Raw genomic sequence first — 25,272 nt, 5'->3', positions numbered from 1 at the left:
GCAGGTTGATTTTCAGAATTGTTTACTTCAATATCTATGTTTGTGCATAATTGATTGGTTACTCTTATACTTAACAAAGATAAATCACATATTAGAATCTGAACTCTGGCTAGTTTCCAGTAGGAACCACCCAAAACGTTGTAAGACAGAATTATGTGACCTGCGGGTAGGGTTGTCCTCTTGCTCAGTTGTGCACCGGGGCCTCCCACTCCTCCTTCTATTCTGGTTAGAGACCGTTTGCACTGTTCTGTGAAGGGAGTAGTACGCAGCGTTGTACGAGATCTTCAGTTTCTTGGTCATTTCTTGCATTGAATAGCCTTCATTTCTCAGAACAAGAATAGACTGACGAGTGTCAGAAGAAAGGTCTTTGTTTCTGGTCATTTTGAGCCTGTAATCAAAACCACAAATGCTGATGCTTCAGACACTCAACTAGTCTAAGGAAGGCCAGTTGTATTGCTTCTTTAATAAAACAACAGTTTTCAGCTGTGCTAACATAATTGCAAAAGGGTTTTCTAATGATCAATTAGCCTTTTAAAGTGATAAACTTGGATTAGCTAACACAACGTGCCATTGGAACACAGGAGTGATGGTTGCTGATAATGGGCCTCTATACACCTATGTAGATATTCCATTAAAAATCTGCCGTTTCCAGCTACAATAGTCCTTTACAGCATTAACAATGTCTACACTGTATTTCTGATCAATTTTATGTTATTTTAATGGACACTTTTTCCATTTGTTTTTAACTCTCGTCCTTCCTCAACCTCTCCCATATATTATTTTTCTATTTGCCATATCTTTCAAACTGTTGTCATGCCTTGGTCTTAGTATTTTGTGTTTTCTTTCTTTATTTGGTCAGGCCAGGGTGTGACATGGGTCTATTTTGTGGTGTGTTCCTGTCTTTGTGTTTGCACCAGATAGGGCTGTTTTGGTTTTCATTATTTTATTTAATTATTTTTGTAGTTTCTGCATGTATAGTTTTTCCTTCATTAAAATATATCATGAATCATTATCACGCTGCATTTTGGTCCGATCCTTGTTCCACCTCTTCATCAGAGGAGGAGATAGAAGAGAGCCGTTACAGAATCACCCACCGCAACTGGACCAAGCGGCGTGTCAACAGGCAGCGACAGCAGAAGCATCGAAAGGAGGAACGGACATGGGAGGATGAATTGTTCGGAGAAGGACCCTGGGATCAGCCTGGAGAATATCGCCGCCCCAAATAAGAACTGGAGGTGGCGAGAGCTGAGAGGCGCTGGTTTTTGGTCAGCCCCAAAAATGTATTGGGGGGGGGGGGGGTGGCTCAGGGAGAGTGTGGCAGAGTCAGGAGTCAGACCTGAGCCAACTCTCCCTGTTTATCGTGAGGAGCCAAGGAGGAGACCAGAACCAGAGCTGGTGTTAGAGGTGATCGAAGCGGAGACTGTGAAGGAGTTAATGGGGAAATTGGAGGAAAGAGTAATGAGGGAGTTGCTAGTTTGGTGCTTTAGGTACGATATTCGTCCGACGGAGTGTGTCGGGGATTTGATGGCACCTGGGTCAGCGCTCCATACTCGTCCTGAGGTGCGTGTTAGTCGGCTGGTGAAGATTGTGCCAGCCTCACGCACCAGGCCTCCTGTGCACCTCCCTAGCCTTGCACGTCCTGTGCCAGTCCTGCTCTCAGGCTCTCCAGTACACCGGTCCATCCTGTGCCACCTTCACACACCAGTCCTCCGGTGGCAGCTCCCCGCACCAGGCTTCCTGTGCATGTCCTCGGTCCAGTACCACCAGTGCCAGCACCACGCACCAGGCCTTCAGTGCGTCCCGCCTGTTTAGCGCTGCCAGAGCCTTTCTCCTCTCCTGCTCTGCCGGAGCCTCCCGCCTGTTCAGCGCTGTCGGAGCCTTTCTCCTCTCCTGCGCTGTCAGAGTCTCCTGCCTGTTTAGCACAGCCAGAGCCTTCCTCTACAGCGCTGCCGGAGCCTCCCACCTGTTCAGCGCAGCCAGAGCCTTCCTCCTCTACAGCGCTGCTGGAGTCTCCCGCCTGTTTAGCGCAGCCAGAGCCTTCCTCCTCTCCTGTGCTGCCGGAGTCTCCCGCCTGTTCAGCGCTGCCAGAGCCTTCCTCCTCTACAGCGCTGCTGGAGTCTCCTGCCTGTTTAGCGCAGCCAGAGCTGCCAGCTTGCATGGAGCAGCCACAGATGTCAGTCTGCATGGAGCAACCAGAGCTGCCATTCTGCATGGAGCAGCCAGAGCTGCCAGTCTGCATGGAGCAGCCAGTCTTCATGGAGCAGCCAGAGCTGCCAGTCTGCATGGAGCAGCCAGAGCTGCCAGTTTGCATGGAGCAGTCAGAGCTGCCAGTCTGCACAGAGTTGCCAGTCTGCATGGAGCAGCCAGAGCTGCCAGTCTGCATGGAGCAGCCAGAGCTGCCAGTCTGCATGGAGCAGCCAGAGCTGCCAGTCTGCATGGAGCAGCCAGAGAAGCTAGATAAGCCAGTCAGCCAGAATCCGCCAGTCAGCCATGAACTTCCAGACTCTTCCAGATCCGCCAGCCAGCCAGACTCTTCCAGATCCGCCAGCCAGCCAGGATCTGCCGGAGCCAACTACCTGCCTGAGCTTCCTTTCAGTGCTGAGCTTCCCCTCAGTGCTGAGCTTCCCCTCAGTGCTGAGCTTCCCCTCAGTCCCGAGCTGCCCCTCAGTCCCGAGCTGCCCCTCAGTCCCGTGCTGCCCCTCAGTCCAGTGGGGTTCTGGGTGAGGACTACTAGGCCATGGTCGGCGGCGTTACAAGGGGACTACTAGGCCATGGTCATAGGACGCGTTGGAGTGGGGTCCACGTCCCGAGCCGGAGCCGCCACCATGGACATGCCTTGGTCTTAGTATTTTGTGTCTTCTTTCTTTATTTGGTCAGGCCAGGGTGTGACATGGGTCTATTTTGTGGTGTGTTTTTGTATTGGGGTTTTAGTAGGTATTGGGATTGTGGTTGAGTAGGGTTGTCTAGGAAAGTCTATGGTTGCCTTGAGGCGGTTATTAATCAGAGGCAGGTGATTTCGTTGTCTCTGATTGGGAACCATATTTAGGCAGCCATATTCTTTGTGTGTTTCGTGGGTGATTTTTTTCAAAAAAGTTCTTAACCTATATATGTTTTACGGACACAGTATGTTTTACATTAGTTATATTAGTTATCTTGCTGTTATTAGTCCCAACTTCAGCTCCATTCAACCCCTCCCATCTATCTCTTAACACCATCTGTAATGTTTTGTCATATATTGTCTTGTCCTTGTGCTTTCCCTTCTGTTCGTTTCCCCCTGCTGGTCTTATTAGGTTCGTTCCCTCTTTCTATCCCTCTCTCTCCCCCTCCCTCTCTCTCTTCTCTCTATCGTTCCGTTCCTGCTCCCAGCTGTTCCTCATTCTCCTAACTCACTCATTTACTCTTTTCACACCTGTCCCCTATTTTGCCCTCTGATTAGAGCCCCTATTTCTCCCCTTGTTTTCCGCTTCTGTCCTTGTCGGATCCTTGTATGATGTTCGCTGTTCTGTGTCCTGGTCTTGCCCTGTCGTGTTTTGTCTTCTTCAGATGCTGCGTGTGAGCAGGTGTCTTAGTCTGCTACGGTCGGTGCCTTCCCTAAGCAACCTGCAGTCTATGGTCGAGTCTCCAGTCAGTGGATTTAAGTTTTTCCTGTTTTGTTTTCTCCTTGTTATATCCAGGATTATTACTTTTGTCTTATACTGGAATAAAGACTCTGTTTTCGTTAAGTCGCTTTTGGGTCCTCATTCACCAGCATAACAGAAGGATCCGACCAAGAATGGACCCAGCGACTACGGATTCTTGTAACACTGCCGTCGAGATCCAGGGAGCAATGCTCGGCAGACACGAGCAGGAATTGTCTGCTGCTCGTCATGCCGTTGAGACCCTGGCCGCTCAGGTTTCCGACCTCTCAGGACAGTTTCAGAGTCTTCGTCTCGTGCCACCAGCTACTTCCTGGTCTTCCGAGTCTCCGGAAGCTAGGGTTAATAACCCACCATGTTACTCTGGGCAGCCCACTGAGTGCCGCTCCTTTCTCACCCAGTGTGATATTGTGTTCTCTCTCCAACCCAACACATACTCAAGAGAGACAGCTCGGATTGCTTACGTCATTTCACTCCTTACTGGTCGGGCTCGAGAGTGGGGCACAGCTATCTGGGAGGCAAGGGCTGAGTGTTCTAACAATTACCTGAACTTTAAAGAGGAGATGATACGGGTTTTTGATCGTTCAGTTTTTGGTAGGAAGGCTTCTAGGGCCCTGGCTTCCCTATGTCAAGGTGATCGATCCATAACGGATTACTCTATAGAGTTTCGCACTCTTGCTGCCTCTAGTGACTGGAACGAGCCGGCGCTGCTCGCTCGTTTTCTGGAGGGACTCCACACTGAGGTTAAGGATGAGATTCTCTCCCGGGAGGTTCCTTCCAGTGTGGACTCTTTGATTGCACTCGCCATCCGCATAGAACGACGGGTAGATCTTCGTCACCGAGCTCGTGGAAGAGAGCTCGCGTTAACGGTGTTCCCCCTCTCCGCATCGCAACCATCTCCTCCCTCCGGCTCAGAGACTGAGCCCATGCAGCTGGGAGGTATTCGCATCTCGACTAAGGAGAGGGAACGGAGGATCACCAACCGCCTTTGCCTCTATTGCGGTTCTGCTGGACATTTTGTCAATTCATGTCCAGTAAAAGCCAGAGCTCATCAGTAAGCGGAGGGCTACTGGTGAGCGCTACTACTCAGGTCTCTCCATCAAGATCCTGTACTACCATGTCGGTCCATCTACGCTGGACCGGTTCGGCTGCTTCATGCAGTGCCTTGATAGACTCTGGGGCTGAGGGTTGTTTTATGGACGAAGCATGGGCTCGGAAACATGACATTCCTCTCAGACAGTTAGAGAAGCCCACGCCCATGTTCGCCTTAGATGGTAGTCTTCTCCCCAGTATCAGATATGAGACACTACCTTTAACCCTCACAGTATCTGGTAACCACAGTGAGACCATTTCCTTTTTGATTTTTCGTTCACCTTTTACACCTGTTGTTTTGGGTCATCCCTGGCTAGTATGTCATAATCCTTCTATTAATTGGTCTAGTAATTCTATCCTATCCTGGAACGTTTCTTGTCATGTGAAGTGTTTAATGTCTGCTATCCCTCCTGTTTCTTCTGTCCCCTCTTCTCAGGAGGAACCTGGTGATTTGACAGGAGTGCCGGAGGAATATCATGATCTGCGCACGGTCTTCAGTCGGTCCAGAGCCAACTCCCTTCCTCCTCACCGGTCGTATGATTGTAGTATTGATCTCCTTCCGGGGACCACTCCCCCTCGGGGTAGACTATACTCTCTGTCGGCTCCCGAACGTAAGGCTCTCGAGGATTATTTGTCTGTTTCTCTCGACGCCGGCACCGTAGTGCCTTCTTCCTCTCCCGCCGGAGCGGGGTGTTTTTTTGTTAAGAAGAAGGACGGTACTCTGCGCCCCTGCGTGGATTATCGAGGGCTGAATGACATAACAATTAAGAATCGTTATCAGCTTCCCCTTATGTCGTCAGCCTTCGAGATTCTGCAGGGAGCCAGGTTCTTTACTAAGTTGGACCTTCGTAACGCTTACCATCTCGTGCGCATCAGAGAGGGGGACGAGTGGAAAACGGCGTTTAACACTCCGTTAGGGCATTTTGAGTACCGGGTTCTGCCGTTCGGTCTCGCTAATGCTCCAGCTGTTTTTCAGGCATTACTTAATGATGTACTGAGAGACATGCTGAACATCTTTGTTTTTGTCTACCTTGACGATATCCTGATTTTTTCACCGTCACTCGAGATTCATGTTCAGCATGTTCGACGTGTACTCCAACGCCTTTTAGAGAATTGTCTCTACGTGAAGGCTGAGAAGTGCGCCATTCATGTCTCCTCTGTCACATTTCTCGGTTCTGTTATTTCCGCTGAAGGCATTCAGATGGATCCCGCTAAGGTCCAGGCTGTCAGTGATTGGCCCGTTCCAAGGTCACGTGTCGAGTTGCAGCGCTTTCTAGGTTTCGCTAATTTCTATCGGCGTTTCATTCGTAATTTCGGTCAAGTTGCTGCCCCTCTCACAGCTCTTACTTCTGTCAAGACGTGCTTTAAGTGGTCCGGTTCCGCCCAGGGAGCTTTTGATCTCCTCAAGAAGCGTTTTACGTCCGCTCCTATCCTTGTTACTCCTGACGTCACTAAACAATTCATTGTCGAGGTTGACGCTTCAGAGGTGGGCGTGGGAGCCATTCTATCCCAGCGCTTCCAGTCTGACGATAAGGTCCATCCTTGCGCTTATTTTTCTCATCGCCTGTCGCCATCGGAACGCAACTATGATGTGGGTAACCGCGAACTGCTCGCCATCCGCTTAGCCCTAGGCGAATGGCGACAGTAGTTGGAGAGGGCGACCGTTCCTTTTGTCGTTTGGACTGACCATAAGAACCTTGAGTACATCCGTTCTGCCAAACGACTTAATGCACGTCAAGCTCGTTGGGCGTTGTTTTTCGCTCGTTTCGAGTTCGTGATTTCTTATCGCCCGGGTAATAAGAACACCAAGCCTGATGCCTTATCTCGTCTCTTTAGTTCTTCTGTGGCTTCTACCGATCCCGAGGGGATACTCGCTGATGGGCGTGTTGTCGGGTTGACTGTCTGGGGAATTGAGAGACAGGTTAAGCAAGCACTCACTCACACTGCGTCGCCGCGCGCTTGTCCTAGTAACCTTCTTTTCGTTCCTGTTTCTACTCGTCTGGCTGTTCTTCAGTGGGCTCACTCTGCCAAGTTAGCTGGCCACCCCGGCGTTCGGGGTACACTTGCATCTATTCGCCAGCGGTTTTGGTGGCCTACTCAGGAGCGTGACACGCGCCGTTTCGTGGCTGCTTGTTCGGACTGCGCGCAGACTAAGTCAGGTAACTCTCCTCCTGCCGGTCGTCTCAGACCGCTTCCCATTCCTTCTCGACCATGGTCTCACATCGCCTTAGACTTCATTACCGGTCTGCCTTCGTCTGCGGGGAAGACTGTGATTCTTACGGTTGTCGATAGGTTCTCTAAGGCGGCACATTTCATTCCCCTCGCTAAGCTTCCTTCCGCTAAGGAGACGGCACAAATCATCATTGAGAATGTGTTCAGAATTCATGGCCTCCCGTTAGACGCCGTTTCAGACAGAGGTCCGCAATTCACGTCACAGTTTTGGAGGGAATTCTGTCGTTTGATTGGTGCTTCCGTCAGTCTCTCTTCCGGTTTTCATCCCCAGTCTAACGGTCAAGCAGAAAGGGCCAATCAGACGATTGGTCGCATATTACGCAGCCTTTCTTTTAGAAACCCTGCGTCTTGGGCAGAACAGCTCCCCTGGGCAGAATACGCTCACATCTCGCTTCCTTCGTCTGCTACCGGGCTATCTCCGTTTCAGAGTAGTCTGGGGTACCAGCCTCCTCTGTTCTCGTCCCAGCTCGCCGAGTCCAGCGTTCCCTCCGCTCAGGCGTTTGTCCAACGTTGTGAGCGCACTTGGAGGAGGGTGAGGTCTGCACTTTGCTGTTACAGGGCGCAGACTGTGAGAGCCGCCAATAAACGTAGGATTAAGAGTCCTAGGTATTGTCACGGCCAGAGAGTGTGGCTTTCCACTCGTAACCTTCCCCTTACGACAGCTTCTCGCAAGTTGACTCCGCGGTTCATTGGTCCGTTCCGTGTCTCCCAGGTCGTCAATCCTGTCGCTGTGCGACTGCTTCTTCCGCGACATCTTCGTCGCATCCACCCTGTCTTCCATGTCTCCTGTGTCAAGCCCTTTCTTCGCGCCCCCGTTCGTCTTCCCCCCCCCCGTCCTTGTCGAGGGCGCACCTATTTACAAAGTACGAAAGATCATGGACATGCGTTCTCGGGGACGTGGTCACCAGTACTTAGTGGATTGGGAGGGTTACGGTCCTGAGGAGAGGAGTTGGGTTCCATCTAGGGACGTGCTGGACCGTTCGCTGATTGATGATTTCCTCCGTTGCCGCCAGGGTTCCTCCTCGAGTGCGCCAGGAGGCGCTCGGTGAGTGGGGGGGTACTGTCATGTTTTGTCATATATTGTCTTGTCCTTGTGCTTTCCCTTCTGTTCGTTTCCCCCTGCTGGTCTTATTAGGTTCGTTCCCTCTTTCTATCCCTCTCTCTCCCCCTCCCTCTCTCTCTTCTCTCTATCGTTCCGTTCCTGCTCCCAGCTGTTCCTCATTCTCCTAACTCACTCATTTACTCTTTTCACACCTGTCCCCTATTTTGCCCTCTGATTAGAGCCCCTATTTCTCCCCTTGTTTTCCGCTTCTGTCCTTGTCGGATCCTTGTATGATATTCGCTGTTCTGTGTCCTGGTCTCGCCCTGTCGTGTTTTGTCTTCTTCAGATGCTGCGTGTGAGCAGGTGTCTTATTCTGCTACGGTCGGTGCCTTCCCTAAGCAACCTGCAGTCTATGGTCGAGTCTCCAGTCAGTCCTCACTACTACGAGTGGATTTAAGTTTTTCCTGTTTTGTTTTCTCCTTGTTATATCCAGGATTATTACTTTTGTCTTATACTGGAATAAAGACTCTGTTTTCGTTAAGTCGCTTTTGGGTCCTCATTCACCAGCATAACACCATCCTAATTGGATTTCTATTTGCCATATATTGTTCAACTAAGCTGGGATGTTTAACAAAAGTTCTGAACCTTTCTATTCTCATTGTTTCTACAGATTGTATATGGAAAATAAAATGTTTTGCTAAAAGTATTATTATACAGTATTATTGATTGATTGACTATGACTTTTCAGATTACCCGGTAGTGCTCCATTCCTGGACTTGTGACCAAAAACATAAAATAAATGAATGAATCAATCAATCAATGTACATCCACAAACATACATTGCAGAAAGTATCCAGACCACATTTTGTTACGTGACAGCCTTTTTCTAAAATTGATGAAATGTCAGGTCTGAATGCACTGTAGATATTGAAACAAACCATTTAAAAAAGCAACCTGTAATAGAGCATGCTTGGAAATATGATGATGATGGGAATATTTTTGGTTCAAAGTGTATGTGTATTAGTTTCAGGCCCCTCTATTAGGGTAGAACTAGCCCCTTAAAATAAGGCCTTATGAAATATGTATGCTAGGCGGCGTTTATACCTGCAGCTCAATTCGTTTTTCCACTAATTGGTATTTTGTCCAATCACATTAGATCTATTCACATCAGCTATTTTTCAGTGCTGATATGATTGGTCAAAAAAACAATTAGTGAAAAAAGATCAGAATTAGGCTGCCTGTCTAAAACAGGCCATATTGTGTTAAATAATATATTTAAACAATATACTTATTTAATGGTAACGTATTTGCTTAGGATCTCACTTGGTGAAGTACGTTGGACTGAAAATTGATAAAGCAACATTGATGTCTCTGTCACTAACAAACCACAGTCATGGGTGGTAACTGTACAATTTACTCGAAAGGCAAGGCACTCGGGTATTTTTGAATAATGCTTTACACTAAGCATTGTGTTAACGTAACACTGTTCCAGCATCTATATGGGTCCACAGAGTGTTAATTTAACACTCTCATTGTTAGTTTTGTTTGTTTTTTAACACTGGAGAATTTGCAGTGTAGGGGCCATTTTAACCAATAGTCCTACTCAGGAAAAAGCAAGCGAAAAAAAGGTCTCTCTCCAGGTATAGAAATATATTTACAATGATGAGTCTTATAATAACACATAACAACGGCTCATACATGCTCATAACATAATAAAACATTACACCTGTCGGCGTAACGTCAAGTGTTAAAGTGTTACTATGCCTCTGTGTGTGTTACTTCCATCAGGTCAAACCGAGCAGCTCAGCATGAGCTGGAGAGAGACCTCAGTGACAAGGTGACAGCCCAGAGAATAGACAATAGGTGTCACCATCTCAGGAATGCGTCAGACGGGATCAGCTACTACAGAGGGATCGAGAGACTGGACCCATCGTAAGTCCTACCTACCCACTACTTTAGATGTGGACGTTATACAGCTTTGTGATTGAAATGGGAGATACTGTACATGCTGTGAAAGGGATTGCCCCCTCAGCCATGAAAATTGTAAAACATTTTCATGATCTTCAAGCGCGAAAACTATCAAAAATGAAAATAATTACAAATTTTAACAAAAGGCGTCTGGTAGAAGTAAATTAATCCACAAAAAAAACAGATACAATTGTAGATACAGTTGAAATCGGAAGTTTACATACACTTAGTTTGGAGTCATTAAAACTCATTTCAGGACTGGTGCACTTCGCAAAATAGATGGCATCATGAGGGAAGAAAATTATGTGGATATTGTGCAGCCACATCTCAAGACATCAGTAAGGAAGTTAAAGCTTGGTCGGAAATGGGTCTTCCGAATGGACAATGACCCCAAGCATACTTTCAAAGTTGGGGAAAAATGGCTTAAGGACAACAAAGTCAAGGTATTGGAGTGGCCATCACAAAGTCCTGACCTCAATCCTATAGAGAATTTGTGGGCAGAACTGGAAAAGTGTGTGCGAGCAAGGAGGCCGACAAACCTGACACCAGCTCTGTCAGGAGGAATGGGCCAAAATTCACCCAACTTATTGTGGGAAGCTTGTGGAAGGCTACCCGAAATGTTTGACCCAAGTGAATCAATTTAAAGGCAATGCTACCAAATACTAATTGAGTGTATGTACACTTCTGACTCACTGTGAATGTGATGAAAGTAATACAAGCTGAAATAAATCATTCTCTCTACAATTATTTTGACATTTCACATTTTTTAAATAAATTGGTGATCCTAACTGACCTAAAACAGGGAATTTATACTAGGATTAAATGTCAGGAATTGTGAAAAACTGAGTTTAAATGTATTTGGCCAAACTGTTTAAAGGCACAGTCAACTTAGTATATGTAAACTTCTGACCCACTGGAATTGTGATACAGTGAATTATAAGTGAAATAATCTATCTATAAACAATTGTTGGAAAAATGACTTGTGTCATGCACAAAGTAGACGTCCTGACCGACTTGCCAAAACTATAGTTTGTTAACAAGAAATTTGTGGAGTGGTTGAAAAACGAGTTATAATGACTCCAACCTAAGTGTATGTAAACTGACGGATCACCACCTCAAGCTGAACTTCGGCAAGACGGAGCTGCTCTTCCTCCCGGGGAAGGACTGCCCGTTCCATGATCTCGCCATCACGGTTGACAACTCCATTGTGTCCTCCTCCCAGAGCGCTAAGAACCTTGGTGTGATCCTGGACAACACCCTGTCGTTCTCAACTAACATCAAGACGGTGGCACGTTCCTGTAGGTTCATGCTCTACAACATCCGCAGAGTACGACCCTGCCTCACACAGGAAGTGGCGCAGGTCCTAATCCAGGCACTTGTCATCTCCCGTCTGGATTACTGCAACTCGCTGTTGGCTGGGCTCCCTGCCTGTGCCATTAAACCCCTACAACTCATCCAGAACGCCGCAGCCCGTCTAGTGTTCAACCTTCCCAAGTTCTCTCACGTCACCCCGCTCCTCCGCTCTCTCCACTGGCTTCCAGTTGAAGCTCGCATCCGCTACAAGACCATGGTGCTTGCCTACGGAGCTGTGAGGGGAACGGCACCTCAGTACCTCCAGGCTCTGATCAGGCCCTACACCCAAATAAGGGCACTGCGTTCATCCACCTCTGGCCTGCTCGTCTCCCTACCACTGAGGAAGTACAGTTCCCGCTCAGCCCAGTCAAAACTGTTCGCTGCTCTGGCTCCCCAATGGTGGAACAAACTCCCTCACGACGCCAGGACAGCGGAGTCAATCACCACCTTCCGGAGACACCTGAAACCCCACCTCTTTAAGGAATACTTAGGATAGGATAAAGTAATCCTTCTCACCCCCTCCCCCCTTAAAATATTTAGATGCACTATTGTAAAGTGGCTGTTCCACTGGATGTCATAAGGTGAATGCACCAATTTGTAAGTCGCTCTGGATAAGAGCGTCTGCTAAATGACTTAAATGTAAATGTAATATGGCTTTTTCTTCACAACTCTGCCTAGAAGGCCACATCCCAGAGTCACCTCTTCACTGTTGATGTTGAGACTTGTGTTTTGAGGATACTATTTAATAAAGCTGCCAGTTGAGGACTTGTGAGGTGTCTGTTTGTCAAACTAGACACTCTAATGTACTTGTCCTTTTGCTCAGTTGTGCACCGGGGCCTCCCACTCCTATTTCTATTCTGGTTAGAGACCATTTGCGCTGTTCTGTGAAGGGAGTAGTGCACAGCGTTGTACGAGATCTTCAGTTTCTTGGCAATTTCTCGCATGGAATAGCCTTCATTTCTCAGAACAAGAATAGACTGATGAGTTTCAGAAGAAAGGTCTTTGTTTCTGGCCATTTTGAGCCTGCAAACGAACCCACAAATGCTGATGCTCTGGATACTCAACTAGTCTAAAGAAGGACAGTTTTATTGCCTCTATAATCATAAGAACAGTTTTTAGCTGTGCTAACATAATTGCAAAAGGGTTTTCTAATGATCAATTAGCCTTTTAAAATGATAAACTTGGATTAGCTAACACAACGTGCCATTGGAATACGGGAGTGATGGTTGCTGATAATGGGCCTCTGTACGGCCAATGTAGATATTCCATAACAAATCTGCCATTTCCAACTACAATAGTCATTTACCAATTTGTAAGTCGCTCTGGATAAGAGCGTCTGCTAAATGACTTAAATGTAAATGTAAATGTAAACTTCCGACTTCAACTGTACAATCTGTTGATTTATTGTATAGCAGATGTAACAGATATACATGCCACCCCTATCTTCATCAAAGCTGTGAGGAAGTGAAGTAATAAATAAACAGACTCCCTCACTGTAACGTTAACAAAACTGTGGGAAAGCACAGCCAGAGGAGGCAAAAGACACGGTTTACCGGTGTCCTAGCTAGCTAACTACCGGTGTCATCCCCTCCTGTGTACTCCGATGGAGAAACAAAGCTTCCTGAAGCATTGCGGTTTTCCAGCCAATCATGTCAAAAATAGGCTCATTACGAGGCTTTGATCAACACAGTGTACTCTTGTGTCAAAATAATTTAGAGCATCCAAATTATTATAGATGACGTCCCACACTCCGTAGCGCATGTGGAGCATATCCTTTTTGTCTTCTACCAAACCAATACCAAACCAATCAGGTGGTTGTTTGATGAAACTAAGCTTTGGACATCACTGATCATGTGTGTCTGATAAAGTAATACAGGCATCGGCACACTGCTTCGAAGTACACTGCTTAGTGATTTCGACACATGCCTCATAGCTCATGTATCAAACATAACATCACTACCGGAGGCCCAGCTAGTACCCAGTGTCCTTCTCCCCCGCCTGCTGTACACCTGCCCTTGCTGTAACATTAACAGACCCGCCTTGAAGGCAGTGCTCGGCAGAAGGATAGTGTCTATTGGTGTCCTAGATTGCTAGCTACTTACATTTGCCCCCCGCCTCCCTCCTGTGTAACGTTACCAGAGCCCTAGCTTAAAAATGGACCGGGAGAAGTATAAAGAGAGGTTCCTACAGATGCAGGAATGCCCACATGCAGGAACGCCCCGAGTTCCAGATGGAAATCACACACTTCTCTGCACATGTGCAGATACTGTGTGTGACAATGTGAGAACGAAGTCTTTCATCTCGCTCATCTCAATATCTGCGGTGCTGCTCTTAGCATCCTCATTTTGCTACCTTTATTCTACCTTTAATGACTGCATTTCCACAAATTGGATGATATTATCTTTAATCCCATTTAAACTAGTACGGGACTGGATATGGAAGTAAAGCAGAAGGGGTCATCACCTTCAGATTGTATTGACACAGGTGCTTCACATTTTGTCTGACTATAAAGCACCAATCCCAAATTCAACTCTAGCTGCATCCACCCCAGTGTATCTCCTGCATGCCTTCCAAAGGCATCCCAATTAATTGACCATTGTGTCCATTGTCATTTCTCACCCACTTGACCAGGCTCTCCCTGCCCGACTCGTGGTCAAAGTTCACGGATGACAACATCCTTCACTCCCAGAGCGAGCGGGCGGCTTCCCACAAGCTGCGTGATGTTATTGAGATCCTGCTGAACGTCACGTCCAATGAGATGTGGAAACATTTCAACACGGTCAACGTGGCCTTCACCAACCGCATGTCAGAGACCGCCGATGCCAAGAACAGCCTGCAGACACACCTGGCTAAGGTGACTGACCATTACCTGACCAATGACCATCAAGCTCGTCTTTCATGTTTAATCCCTTTTTTGTTTAGTTCCATTCAACTCAGTGAAATGCAGTTTGCGTGTATCTTGTTAAACATCATAGTACTTCAACATCAGGTCCAGGGGACAGTAAGGACGGGGTTATTAACTGCCTGCATACCATAGTTGGTGATTGCTGAAATTTTACTGCTGTCTTTGATTGATTTTCCTACTGAAAAAACAGCATAGACCAGCATAAATTTCAAGCTGGTCCGTGCTAGTTCATGCTGGTCTATACTGGTCAGCGCTGGTCAAGCTCGTCTGACCAGCAAGCCAGTGTTGTAGTACTCAAGACCCATCAAATTATTGTATTTTTGAGAGTGTGATTTTGAGAGTGAAAATTGGAAAAGTCTAGGAAAACTCATTTTAAAAAATAGGATATTTTACCCACACAACGTGCCTTTCCTTCACTGGGCGGGCTATTTGAAAACTTTAAGCAAAATTAGAGTATACCCACTTCTCAAGGCACCACTCACTACACCACTGCATAGGGCGAATGGAAAGCAATCACACACAGCATGATGTTAAATGATAAGCAGTCCATAAACATTCCATAAACTCAGACATAATAAGCCAGTAGGTTCCAATCATAAGAATACAAAAACACAACCATTAAGCATTTACCAATCGAAATGTAGAACTATTACTTCCGATTTAATTGTTTTAAAAAATTAAGCACACAAAGTAACCGGTGAAATAAAGTTTAAAGTCGAACTGACAGCGTGTTAATAACTTTGCAGATATGAAACAAACAGACAATTAGAATATCAGTCAAAAATATAAAATTCCCAGTTCCAAAACCAACTTTATAAGAGGTTTCAAAAATAAGTTATATTTAACTCAACGTTCCATGACGTACACTAAGACATTGTTGGCAGAATAGATGGATGCAGTTCAATGCATGATTAATATAATTCACCAAAACATTATCCAAAAATATTGCTATCAGGTTGTAAATCACAGCTGGCCTGGTACATTGTTTGCTGCCTCCATCCGGGATGCACTGTTTCAGTTTCAATTAATCAATATTCTGGACAAAAACTGACAAATGTAACTAAGGCTGGGAATGTCAATACAATCAAACTAGCAAGGGCAATGATCAGAAGTCAGACATAACGTGGCTAATATGCTAGAATATTTATGTAGCAAACTAAAAACACGAAGCCTAACATTAGCTTGATAGCTAGCTGCTAGGAGAAGGTCATGTCATGCCATTCGAGGTGTGGGTGAGTGATTGATTTTTTTTTTTACCCTCATAATGTTTTTCGGTGGCTATACACAGAGATGCAGGTGTCATTTGGTTAGCTAGCAAGAACTTGACAGACTGCTATACAGTTAGCCAAAGTGAATTTTCAATGCAAATATGCTATCTACTCCGATTACAGAGTACTCTTGTTTGAGCGTGCCAGAGCACAGAACAAATTACGAATTTACAAACATGCAACAACTGCTGAATATGACCGGTGTCAGTAAATGTAGGGGGGGGGGGAATTAATAGTTAGTCAAGAACGCTCTAGATATCATGTAAACAGCCTAATCTGCTCTGCATCGGAGAGTAAAATGGCAGAGTGAGGTGTTCTCTCATTTGTGATTGGAAGTAGCTAGCTAACCAGCTAGCCAACTTTAGCCAGTGAGCCAGCAAGTATTCATTGCAGGCATTACATTTACATTTACATTTAAGTCCAGTGAGCTTGGGTGCATTCACCTTATGACATCCAGTTCACTTAACAATAGTGCATCTAAAACTTAGGGGGTGGGGTGAGAGGGATTACAACCTTCCTAGGTATTCCTTAAAGAGGTGGGGTTTCAGGTGTCTCCGGAAGGTGGTGATTGACTGCAGAACCATTGGATGAGAAGGAGGCTACAGTTCCCCATCGTTTATCAGTGCAAATTTGAAAAAGTTTGAGAGTGTTTATCTAATGTTCCTTCGTTAGATTTTTGCTCATCTTGCTCTGGCTAGGAATAGTTGTTGAGCTTGTTGTTATTGATGTGCATAACTGAGGGAGGGAGAGCCTACCTTTTCATGGTTGTTTGATCAATAGGATTGTAAAGTTTCCAAATGTAAGAGGACTCCTGTGGTGTTTACATGTTTGCAGAAATCCATTCAGGTCTATATTGTGGCTTTTGGCAAATGTTGTCAGAATCTTTTTTTTAAGTGTCATAATCTTCCTGGGGGTGTATATGAACACATTTTAATAAGATTTCATGTTGCTAAAGTGCTAAAGTGCTGTTGCTTCCACTTTAAATGCAACAATGTTTCACACACACACACACACACACACGTTATTTTCAAAGAGAGGATTAACAACAGCAACAGCTTCTGATGGCCTTGCCCATTGCTGATTTAGCTAGCTAGGTTTATCTCCCCAAAGACCAGCAAGGAAAAATCCTGATTGGATTTGATTTATCTTCTAAATGAACCCTGTCCTTTCTAACAAAACTGAAGGGATTAAATCAGAATTTAATTGAAAATAATAATCTAATTATCATTATTATTATGTTATTATAATCATTATTTTATAAATCCTTAGCCCTTCTCTGAAGGTGTAGAAGGCTCATTGTGCTCCACTGTGTTTGGGTTAGTAATAGTTTGTATAGTGGCTCTATTCTCCCTCAGCCTGCATTTATTCACTATTCTGAATGTCTAAAGAATCCATATGTTGTTCTGAAATATGAACACAGAAATACTGGACATTTTGAACTCTTATCATGGTGGGGATTTGACAAAATTACCATCATGGTCTTTAATTGGACTCACATTTTTCTTTCTCTGTCTTGTCTCTGTCTCGATACAGTCTCGGACCTCTTGTCCCCCTCCCGGTCTCGGTTATGACTCGGTCTCGCCCCCCTCCGGCCTTGGTCTTGACACGGATTCATTTGGCTCCGATCTTGGCCTTGAATCGGTTTCGCTTTAGGTGGTCTTGAACACAACACTGCAGCATGTGTGTGCATGGTCTAGCATGGTCTAGCTTGTCTGACCAGCATGGTCTAGCTGGTTCTGCTGGCTGACCAGCATGGTCTAGCTGATCAAGCTGCTAAACCAGCCTTGGTGTGTTTTGACTGTTGCTTCAACATTGATAAAGTTTAAACATAAAGTTACTCGTCCCCTCCCCATGTGAAACACCTTGGATTCATTATTAACGGAACAAGGAGAAATTGCCTTAACTCTCATTTTAATACAACGATAGTAACATGATATTCTCTTACCTAATTCAAATAAGTACTGCCTCGTAAATAATATCGGAACAGGCGTTTTTGCAGAGGGTTGTGGTTTATATAGCTAGATACAGTGCCTTCAGAAATTATTCATACCCCTTGACTTATTCCACATTTTGTTGTGTTACAGCCTAAATTAAAAATGGAATCAATATATATGTTTTACCTATCTACACACAATACCCCATTATCACAAATTGAAAACATGATTTTAGACATTTTTGCTATTTTATTGAAAATCAAATTCAGAAATATCAAATTTACATACAGTACCATTAAAAAGTTTGGACACACCTACTCATTCAAGGGTTTTTCTTTACTTTTACTATTTTCTGCATTGTAGAATAATAGTGAAGACATCAAAACTATGAAATAACACATATGGAATCATGTAGTAACCAAAAAAGTGTTAAACAAATCAACATATATTTTAGATTCTTCAAAGTAGCCACCCATTGCCTTGATGACAGCTTTGCACACTAGTGGCATTCGCTCAACCAGCTTCACCTGGAACAGTCTTGAAGGAGTTCCCACATATGCTGAAAACTTGTTCCTTCACTCTGTGGTCCAACTTATCCCAGACCAGTTCAAATGGGTTGAGGTTGGGTGATCTGATGCAGCACTCCATCACTCTCCTTCTTGGTCAAATAGCCCTTACACAGCCTAGAGGTGTGTTGGGTCATTATCCTCTTGAAAAACAAATGATATTGTTGCAGAATGCTGTGGTAGCCATGCTGGTTAAGTGTTCCTTGAATTTTAAATAAATCACTTAGTGTCACCAGCAAAGCATCCCCACACCATCACAACTCCTCCTCCATGCTTCACGGTGGGAACCACACATACGGAGAGCATCCGTTCACCTACTCTGCGTCACACAAAGACACTGCAGTTGGAACCAAAAATCTCAAATTTTCACAAATTTCCACAGGTCTAATGTACATTGCTCGTGTTTCTTGGACCAAGCAAGTCTCTTCTTATTATTGGTGTCCTTTAGTAGTGGTTTATTTGCAGCATTTCAACCATGAAGGCCTGATTCATGCAGTCTCCTCAGAAAATATGATATTTTAATGTGTCTGTTACTTGAACTCTGTGCAGCATTTATTTGGTCTGCAATTTCTGAGGCGGCAATCTCTAATGAACTTATCCTCTGCAGCAGAGGTAACTCTGGGTCTTCCTTTTCTGTGGCGGTCCTCATGAGAGCCAGTTTCACCATAACACCATAGAATCTTTAAAAGTTCTTTAAATCTTAATCTTTAAAAGAAACAACATTTCTCAAAAGAACCTTTAACAAGGCACACCTGTTAATTGAAAAGCATTCCAAGTGTCTACCTATTGAAGCTGGTTTAGAGAATGCCAAGAGTGTGCAAACCTGTCATCAAGGCAAAGTGTGGCTACTTTCAAGGATCTCAAATATAAAATATACATATTTTAATTTGTTTAACACTTTTTTGGTTACTACATGATTCCATATGTGTTATTTCATAGTTTTATGGCTTTTCAACCTCTGCCATATTGCAGCTCTCTAGGTCCTCTACTATTCTATTTCTACCAATGACCTGCCACTTGCATTAAACACAGCTTGTGTGTCCTTGTATGCTGATGATTCAACCATATACATGTCAGCAACCACAGCTAATGAAGACATTAAAACCCTTTACAAGGAGTTATACAGTCCGTTTTGGAATGGGTGTCCAGTGATAAACTCTAAAACTAAGACCATTATATTTGGTGCAAATCATTCCCTAAACTCTAAAACTAAGACCATTATATTTGGTGCAAATCATTCCCTAAACTCTGACCCTAACCTCAGCTGAACCTGATAATGTTGAACAAGTTATGGAGTCGTGGTAAAAACATATACTGTAGATTCAATGGTTGTAAAGATGGGGAAGAGGTCTGTCCATAATAAAGAGATGCTCTGCTATTTTGAGTCATACTGTCCTCTAGTTTTGTCTTATCTTGACTATTGTCCAATCATGTAGTCAAGTGCTGCAAAGAAAGACCTAGTTAAACTGCAGCTGGCCCAGAACAGAGCGGCACGTCTTACATTGTAATCAAATGTGCATTCTATGCATGCCAGTCTCTCTTGGCTAAAAGTTGAGGAGAGACTGACTGCATCACTTATTTTTATAAGACATGTGAATGAATGTGTTTCAAATTCCAAATGGTTTGCACAGCCAACTTACACACAGCTCTGACACACACACTTACCCCACCAGACATGCCACTAAGGGTCTTTTTACATTCCCCAAATCCAGAACAAATTCAAGAAAGCGTACAGTATTATATGGAGCCATTATCACGTAAAACTCCCATACATCTCATATTGCTCAAATGAACAGCAAACCTGTTCTTTTTTAAACATAAAGCAACACGTCACGGCACAAAGCCTCTCCCCTAATTTACCTATATATTTTGTGTGTATGTATTGATATGTAGGCTATGTGAGACTTTTTAACATGTATGTACTTCTGTCCTTGAGCTATTCTTGTTTCTTAATGTTTCATGTTTTGAGTGGACCCCAGAAAAAGTAGCTGCTGCTTGCGCAACAGCTAATGGGGATCCTAATAAAATACAAAAAACCTGATGTAAAACTGTGCAAATGTGAAGGAGCATTATAACTCTGCCTGAATTGTCACCTTTTATGGTGACAATAACACCCTTATTTGCCGTCTACTTTGTAGGTATTGGAATTAGGCCAAGACAGTACATCTAAGGGAAATATAAATGGTAAACTTGATCAAATGTCTTTAGCAGTGTTAACAGAATATTTGCTGACATTTGCTGTATCTGATCGTTTCTGAAACGCAAAAATAATAACAAATTGCTATGGACCTGTAAACAGATCATTTGAATTCAATAATGTTTTGCATTTACTTTCTCCCGAACATAAATATGCTTGCACTGCCCGTGAACCGATGTCACTTGTTAAATCCACATCAATCAGTGTAGATCAGGTATTCCCCTCAGGTGTACGCGCAATGCCGTCGGGGTACGCCAAATAAAAATGTGATTCACATTTTTTTAAATAAAACTTATTTTGTATTTTTTTTTTAAAGAAAAAAATCTTCACATTTTCAAACAGTCCATTTATATTTTCCAAAGGGGCTATACATCTGGGGCAGTTTTTTTTCTCGCCTCGTTTCACTGTCAAAAATACCATTAAACCATCTAGTGTTGAAGTGAAATAACAACACGATGTCAAATACAGGTAGCCTAGTAAAATAATGAACATCCAATCACATGAACGATTACCATCTCGCGGGAATTCCACTAACGGTCAGTATGTAGCCAAACATAGCTGCTGCTCATTCCGTTTGCGCGAAAATTAAGAATTGGAAGAAAAAAAGTAAGGCCCGCGTCCATAGAGACACATACCAGCAGTACTACACCTGCACCTGGACCATAGAAGAGGCACAAATATGATGAGAACTACATTGTTTTGGAGTTCACTTATGTTGGGAGTAGTGCCTTTCCTCAGCCACAAAAGCACTATCTCACAACTCAATGAAACCTTCACTCTTGCACAGACATTTTGAAACAAAACATGCCAATTTGAAAAATAAGAGAATTAAGATGACTTTCGAGTAGTAAGTCATGTATAAAAGCAACAGATACTATTAATAAGAAGGGGCTAGAAGTGTCTTATATGGTGAGCTACTGAGTGGCTAGGACAGGCAAGCCCCATACTATTGTGGAGGACTTAATTCTTCAATTATTTTTAAAGTACTGGATAGCTTTGTGACATAAAATGGATTTTGGTGGTCAAGATGTGTTGGTATCTGTACTGATGGTGCAAAATCCATGACAGTGAGACATAGTGGAGTGGTAACACGTGTGCAAGCAGTTGCTCCAGACACCACTTGGGTACACTGCAGCATTCACCGAGAGGCTCTTGCTGCCAAGGGAATGCCTGACAGCTTGAAAGACGTTTTGGACACTACAGTGAAAATGGTTAACTTTGTTAAAGCAAGGCCCCTGAACTCTCTTGTATTTTCTGCACTATGCAATGATATGGGCAGTGACCATGTAATGCTTTTACAACATACATAAGTGCGTTGGTTGTTAAGGGGCAAAGTATTGACATGTTTTCTTTTAAATGGAGAGACAAGTTTAAAATGTTCTTTACTGACCATCATTTTCCCTTGTCTGACCGCTTGCATGATGATAAGTTTCTCACACGACTAGCCTATCTGGGTGATGTCTTTTCTCACCTGAATGATCTGAATCTAGGATTACAGGGACTCTCCACAACTGTATTCAATGTGCGGGACAAAACTGAGGCTATGATGAAGAAATTGGAGCTCTTCTCTGTCTGCATTAACAAGGACAACACACAGGTCTTTCCATCATTTTTTTTTCTGTGTGCAAATAAACTCAATCTTGCGGGCAATGTCAAATGTGATATAGTGAAGCACCTGAGTGAGTTGGGTGCGCAATTATGCAGGTGCTTTCCCAAAACGGATGACTCAAACAAATGGATTCATTATCAATTTCATGTCCTGCCTCCAGTTCACTTACCGATATCTGATGAAGAGAGTCTCATCAAAATTGCAGCAAGCATACTGTGAAAATGTAATTTAATCAGAAGCCACTGCCATATTTCTGGATTGGGCTGCGCTCAGAGGATCCTGCCTTGGCAAATCGCGCTGTTAAGACATTGATGCCCTTTGTACCTATGTGAGAGTGTATTCTCGGGCCTCGCTAGCATGAAAACTAAATACTGGCACAGACTGTGTGGAAAATGATTTAAGACTGAGACTCTCTCCAATATAACCCAATATTGCAGAGTTATGTGCATCCTTTAAATTACACCCTTCTAATTAACCTGTGGTGAGTTATTCACAATTTTAGATGAACAAATAAGGTTTTATATGTAAGATGGTTAAATAAAGAGCAAAATGATTGATTATTATTATATTATTATTTGTGCCCTGGTCCTATAAGAGCTCTTTGTCACTTCCCACAAGCAGGGTTGTGATAAAAAAATTCACACATTCTAATGTTTAATAAATGTATTGTATAGTGTGTGTGTGTGGCAGGCTTACAATGATGGCAAAAAAAATAATAATTTGAGAGTGCGGTGACCCTGGTGCTAGAGGGGGTACGCAGCTGGAGGTTGAATGTTTGAAGGGGTACGGGACTATAAAACGTTTGGGATTTTGTACAAAACGTTTCATCCGACTGGTACAGTAGCTTAGCAGGTCGACAATGGAATACTCAGGGGAATGAGGGTATGATGTCGAATCCTGTTGAAGGCACACTATTTTGAAAATTGTTTTATGTGAAACCACACTGTTGTTAAAATCATTTGTTTTATTTAGTATAGTATACGCTTCTGTGTTAAGCATCCTAAATAATGCCGGAAATTCTGTTTTTGAAAAATAGTCAACTTCAAGGCAAGAAAATGATGCATGATGTATGCAAACCTGTTATTCCAACTGATTATAGGTTGCGAAAGTCAATAACTTACTGCTGCGCCACAGAATTTTGATGAAAACAGTGGAGGAAAAAAATGTCTATCTGAAAGTCACAGGCTGCTATTTATTGTTGAACGGCAAATGTCACTCATGTGCAATGTGAACAGATAATGAAGCGCTGAGTAATGAACTGTTTTTCGGGACAATTTGATGAAAGTCTCGAAGTCTTCAGACAGCCTCGGTTTTCCATCACTAGCGAAAACACAACGAAGGCTGGTCACCAGCCTATGCTGGTCTATGCCATTTTTTCTCCAGGGTTGTAAACAAACTATTCAAGGGTCTATTGCATTTTCACGTGACATCTTTCATGATAATGGAAAACAAAGGTTTAATCCTATCACACTGCTTTCACTGTTCAATGAGGAGAAAAATAAAACTCCTTTCAGCCCCTTTTACTTGTGTCTCACAAGATCAGCGTTTGATGGGCAGAGACATGTGAGTTTGGTGGAGTGATCACCCTCTTCACTGGTCTAGGCCTTATTTTTACTGTAATCGTGTTATGGAACCCAGGCATGCAAACTAATTCACCAAACTTTGTTACTGCTAGGCTAAATAGTCTTGTCAAAAGAAGGACACCAAAAATAGATTTATCTTGCATTGCCTGTGTTCAACACTTTCCACTGATACATACCCTTGGTAGTGGAGTAGTAGACACTGGAGCCCATTGTTGTCGAACGGTTAATTGGATGTTGCAGGGCTCTATCCACCTCAGCTGTTCTCTGGGTTTATCCATTGACAGCAGCTATGATGTGAGGCACACAGTCTTTAATAACGCCACTCAGCCAGTCAGTCAGCCAGGGATGGTTCTGAGGAGTGGTTGAGTGATTCAGGGGAATGAGATAACATGATAATGTGATGGTGGGATGAGAAGGAGGAAAGTACTGTACAGTACAGTGTTAATCTGATTTGATCTACAGTTACATTTGGTGTGAGTTTTTGCTTTTTCAGACACCTGCATCTGTACTATACATTTCACATCATCTAACAGTGTGGTGTAAATAAACAAGTTCTTTGAGTTTCCTAGAACTCTTTACCTCAAACCCTTACACAGCAGGCAAAACTGGTTGCAATGACGTCCATAGCATTATAGACAGTTCCGTTTGTAAACTGGTTGTAACAGCGCCATTTCAACCGCTAGAACTGCTCCATTCCTGACCACTTAAATTCCTATGTTTCCTTACTCCCTGGATTATCTCACTATCCCTCTCGCCTGTTTCTACTGGCAGACCCTCCAGGAAATCTTCCAGACAGAGCTGCTGATAGAGAGCCTGAAGAAGGCTCTGAGGGACAAGGAATGCCCCCTGAAGGTGGCCCAGACCAGGCTGGACGAGAGGACACGCAGGCCCAACGTGGAGCTCTGCAGGGACAACCCACACCACAGGTAGGGCTCGAACATGTTGTGGGTATTTTATAGCCTGTAAAATGAGGACGTTTTACAGGTACATTCCCTTCCTTCTCTGCCATTTACCTCTTCTCCTCCGTTTTGTCTTGTCCCTATCCTTATCGCTATTTCCAGACTGGTGGGAGAAGTGAGGGAGATAGAGGACACCATCCACAAGCTGCGTGAGAGACTGATGGAGGCAGAGAACACCCTGCAGAAGCTGGTGAAGACCAAGGCTGCCCTGGAGCATGACCTATCCATCAAGGCTAACTCCTTGTTCCTGGATCAGGAGAAGTGCATGGGCATAAGGAAGAGCTTCCCCAGCACCCCACGCCTGGTGGGATACACCTAAAGCCATCACATACAGTGCATTCGGAAATTATTCAGACCCCTTGACTTTTACAGCCTTTTTTAAAAATTCCCTCATCAATCTACACACAATATCCCATAATGACAAAGCAGATTTTTTGATATTTTTTCTAATTTATCAAAAACAAAAACTGATATATCACATTTACAAAAGTATTCAGACCCATTACTTAGTACTTTGGCCACGACTACAGCCTTGAATCTTCTTGGGTATGATGCTACAAGCTTGGCACAGCTGTATTTGGGGAGTTTCTCCTATTCTTCTCAGCAGATCATCTCAAGCACTGTCAGATTGGATGGGGAGCGCCGTTGCACAGCTATTTTCAGGTCTCTCCAGAGATGTTAGATTGGGTTCAAGTCCCTGCCCTTGCTGTCCCGACGCCACTTCTGCATTGTCTTGGCTGTGTGCTTAGGGTTGTTGTCCTGTTGGAAAGTTAATCTTCGCCCCATTCTGAGGACTGGAGCAGGTTTTCATCAATGCTCTTTCTGTACTTTGCTCGGTTCATCTTTCCCTCTATCTTTACTAGTCTCCCAGTCCTTGCCACTGAAAAACATCCCCACAGCATGATGCTGCCACCACCATACTTCACTGT

At 44.1% G+C, this 25,272-nt stretch overlaps 1 protein-coding gene across 1 annotated transcript in view; it reads left to right on the top strand.

The window, feature by feature from the left end:
• tekt3 (tektin 3) overlaps positions 1-24,899 on the top strand; it is a 31,624-nt gene extending 6,725 nt beyond the window's left edge. Inside the window, exons 4-7 of the mRNA XM_046355284.1 lie at positions 9,790-9,933; positions 13,954-14,176; positions 24,156-24,310; positions 24,446-24,899. Of these exons, the coding sequence (XP_046211240.1) occupies positions 9,790-9,933; positions 13,954-14,176; positions 24,156-24,310; positions 24,446-24,662 (739 nt within the window). The 3' untranslated portion in view covers positions 24,663-24,899. The remainder of the gene's footprint in view (positions 1-9,789; positions 9,934-13,953; positions 14,177-24,155; positions 24,311-24,445) is intronic.
• Positions 24,900-25,272: the final 373 nt, after the last annotated feature.

Source organism: Oncorhynchus gorbuscha, linkage group LG07, assembly GCF_021184085.1.
Source record: "Oncorhynchus gorbuscha isolate QuinsamMale2020 ecotype Even-year linkage group LG07, OgorEven_v1.0, whole genome shotgun sequence".
Classification (NCBI taxonomy): Eukaryota; Metazoa; Chordata; class Actinopteri; order Salmoniformes; family Salmonidae; genus Oncorhynchus; species Oncorhynchus gorbuscha.
Note: the sequence above shows the minus strand (reverse complement) of the source record. Positions and strands in the feature narration are given on the sequence as shown.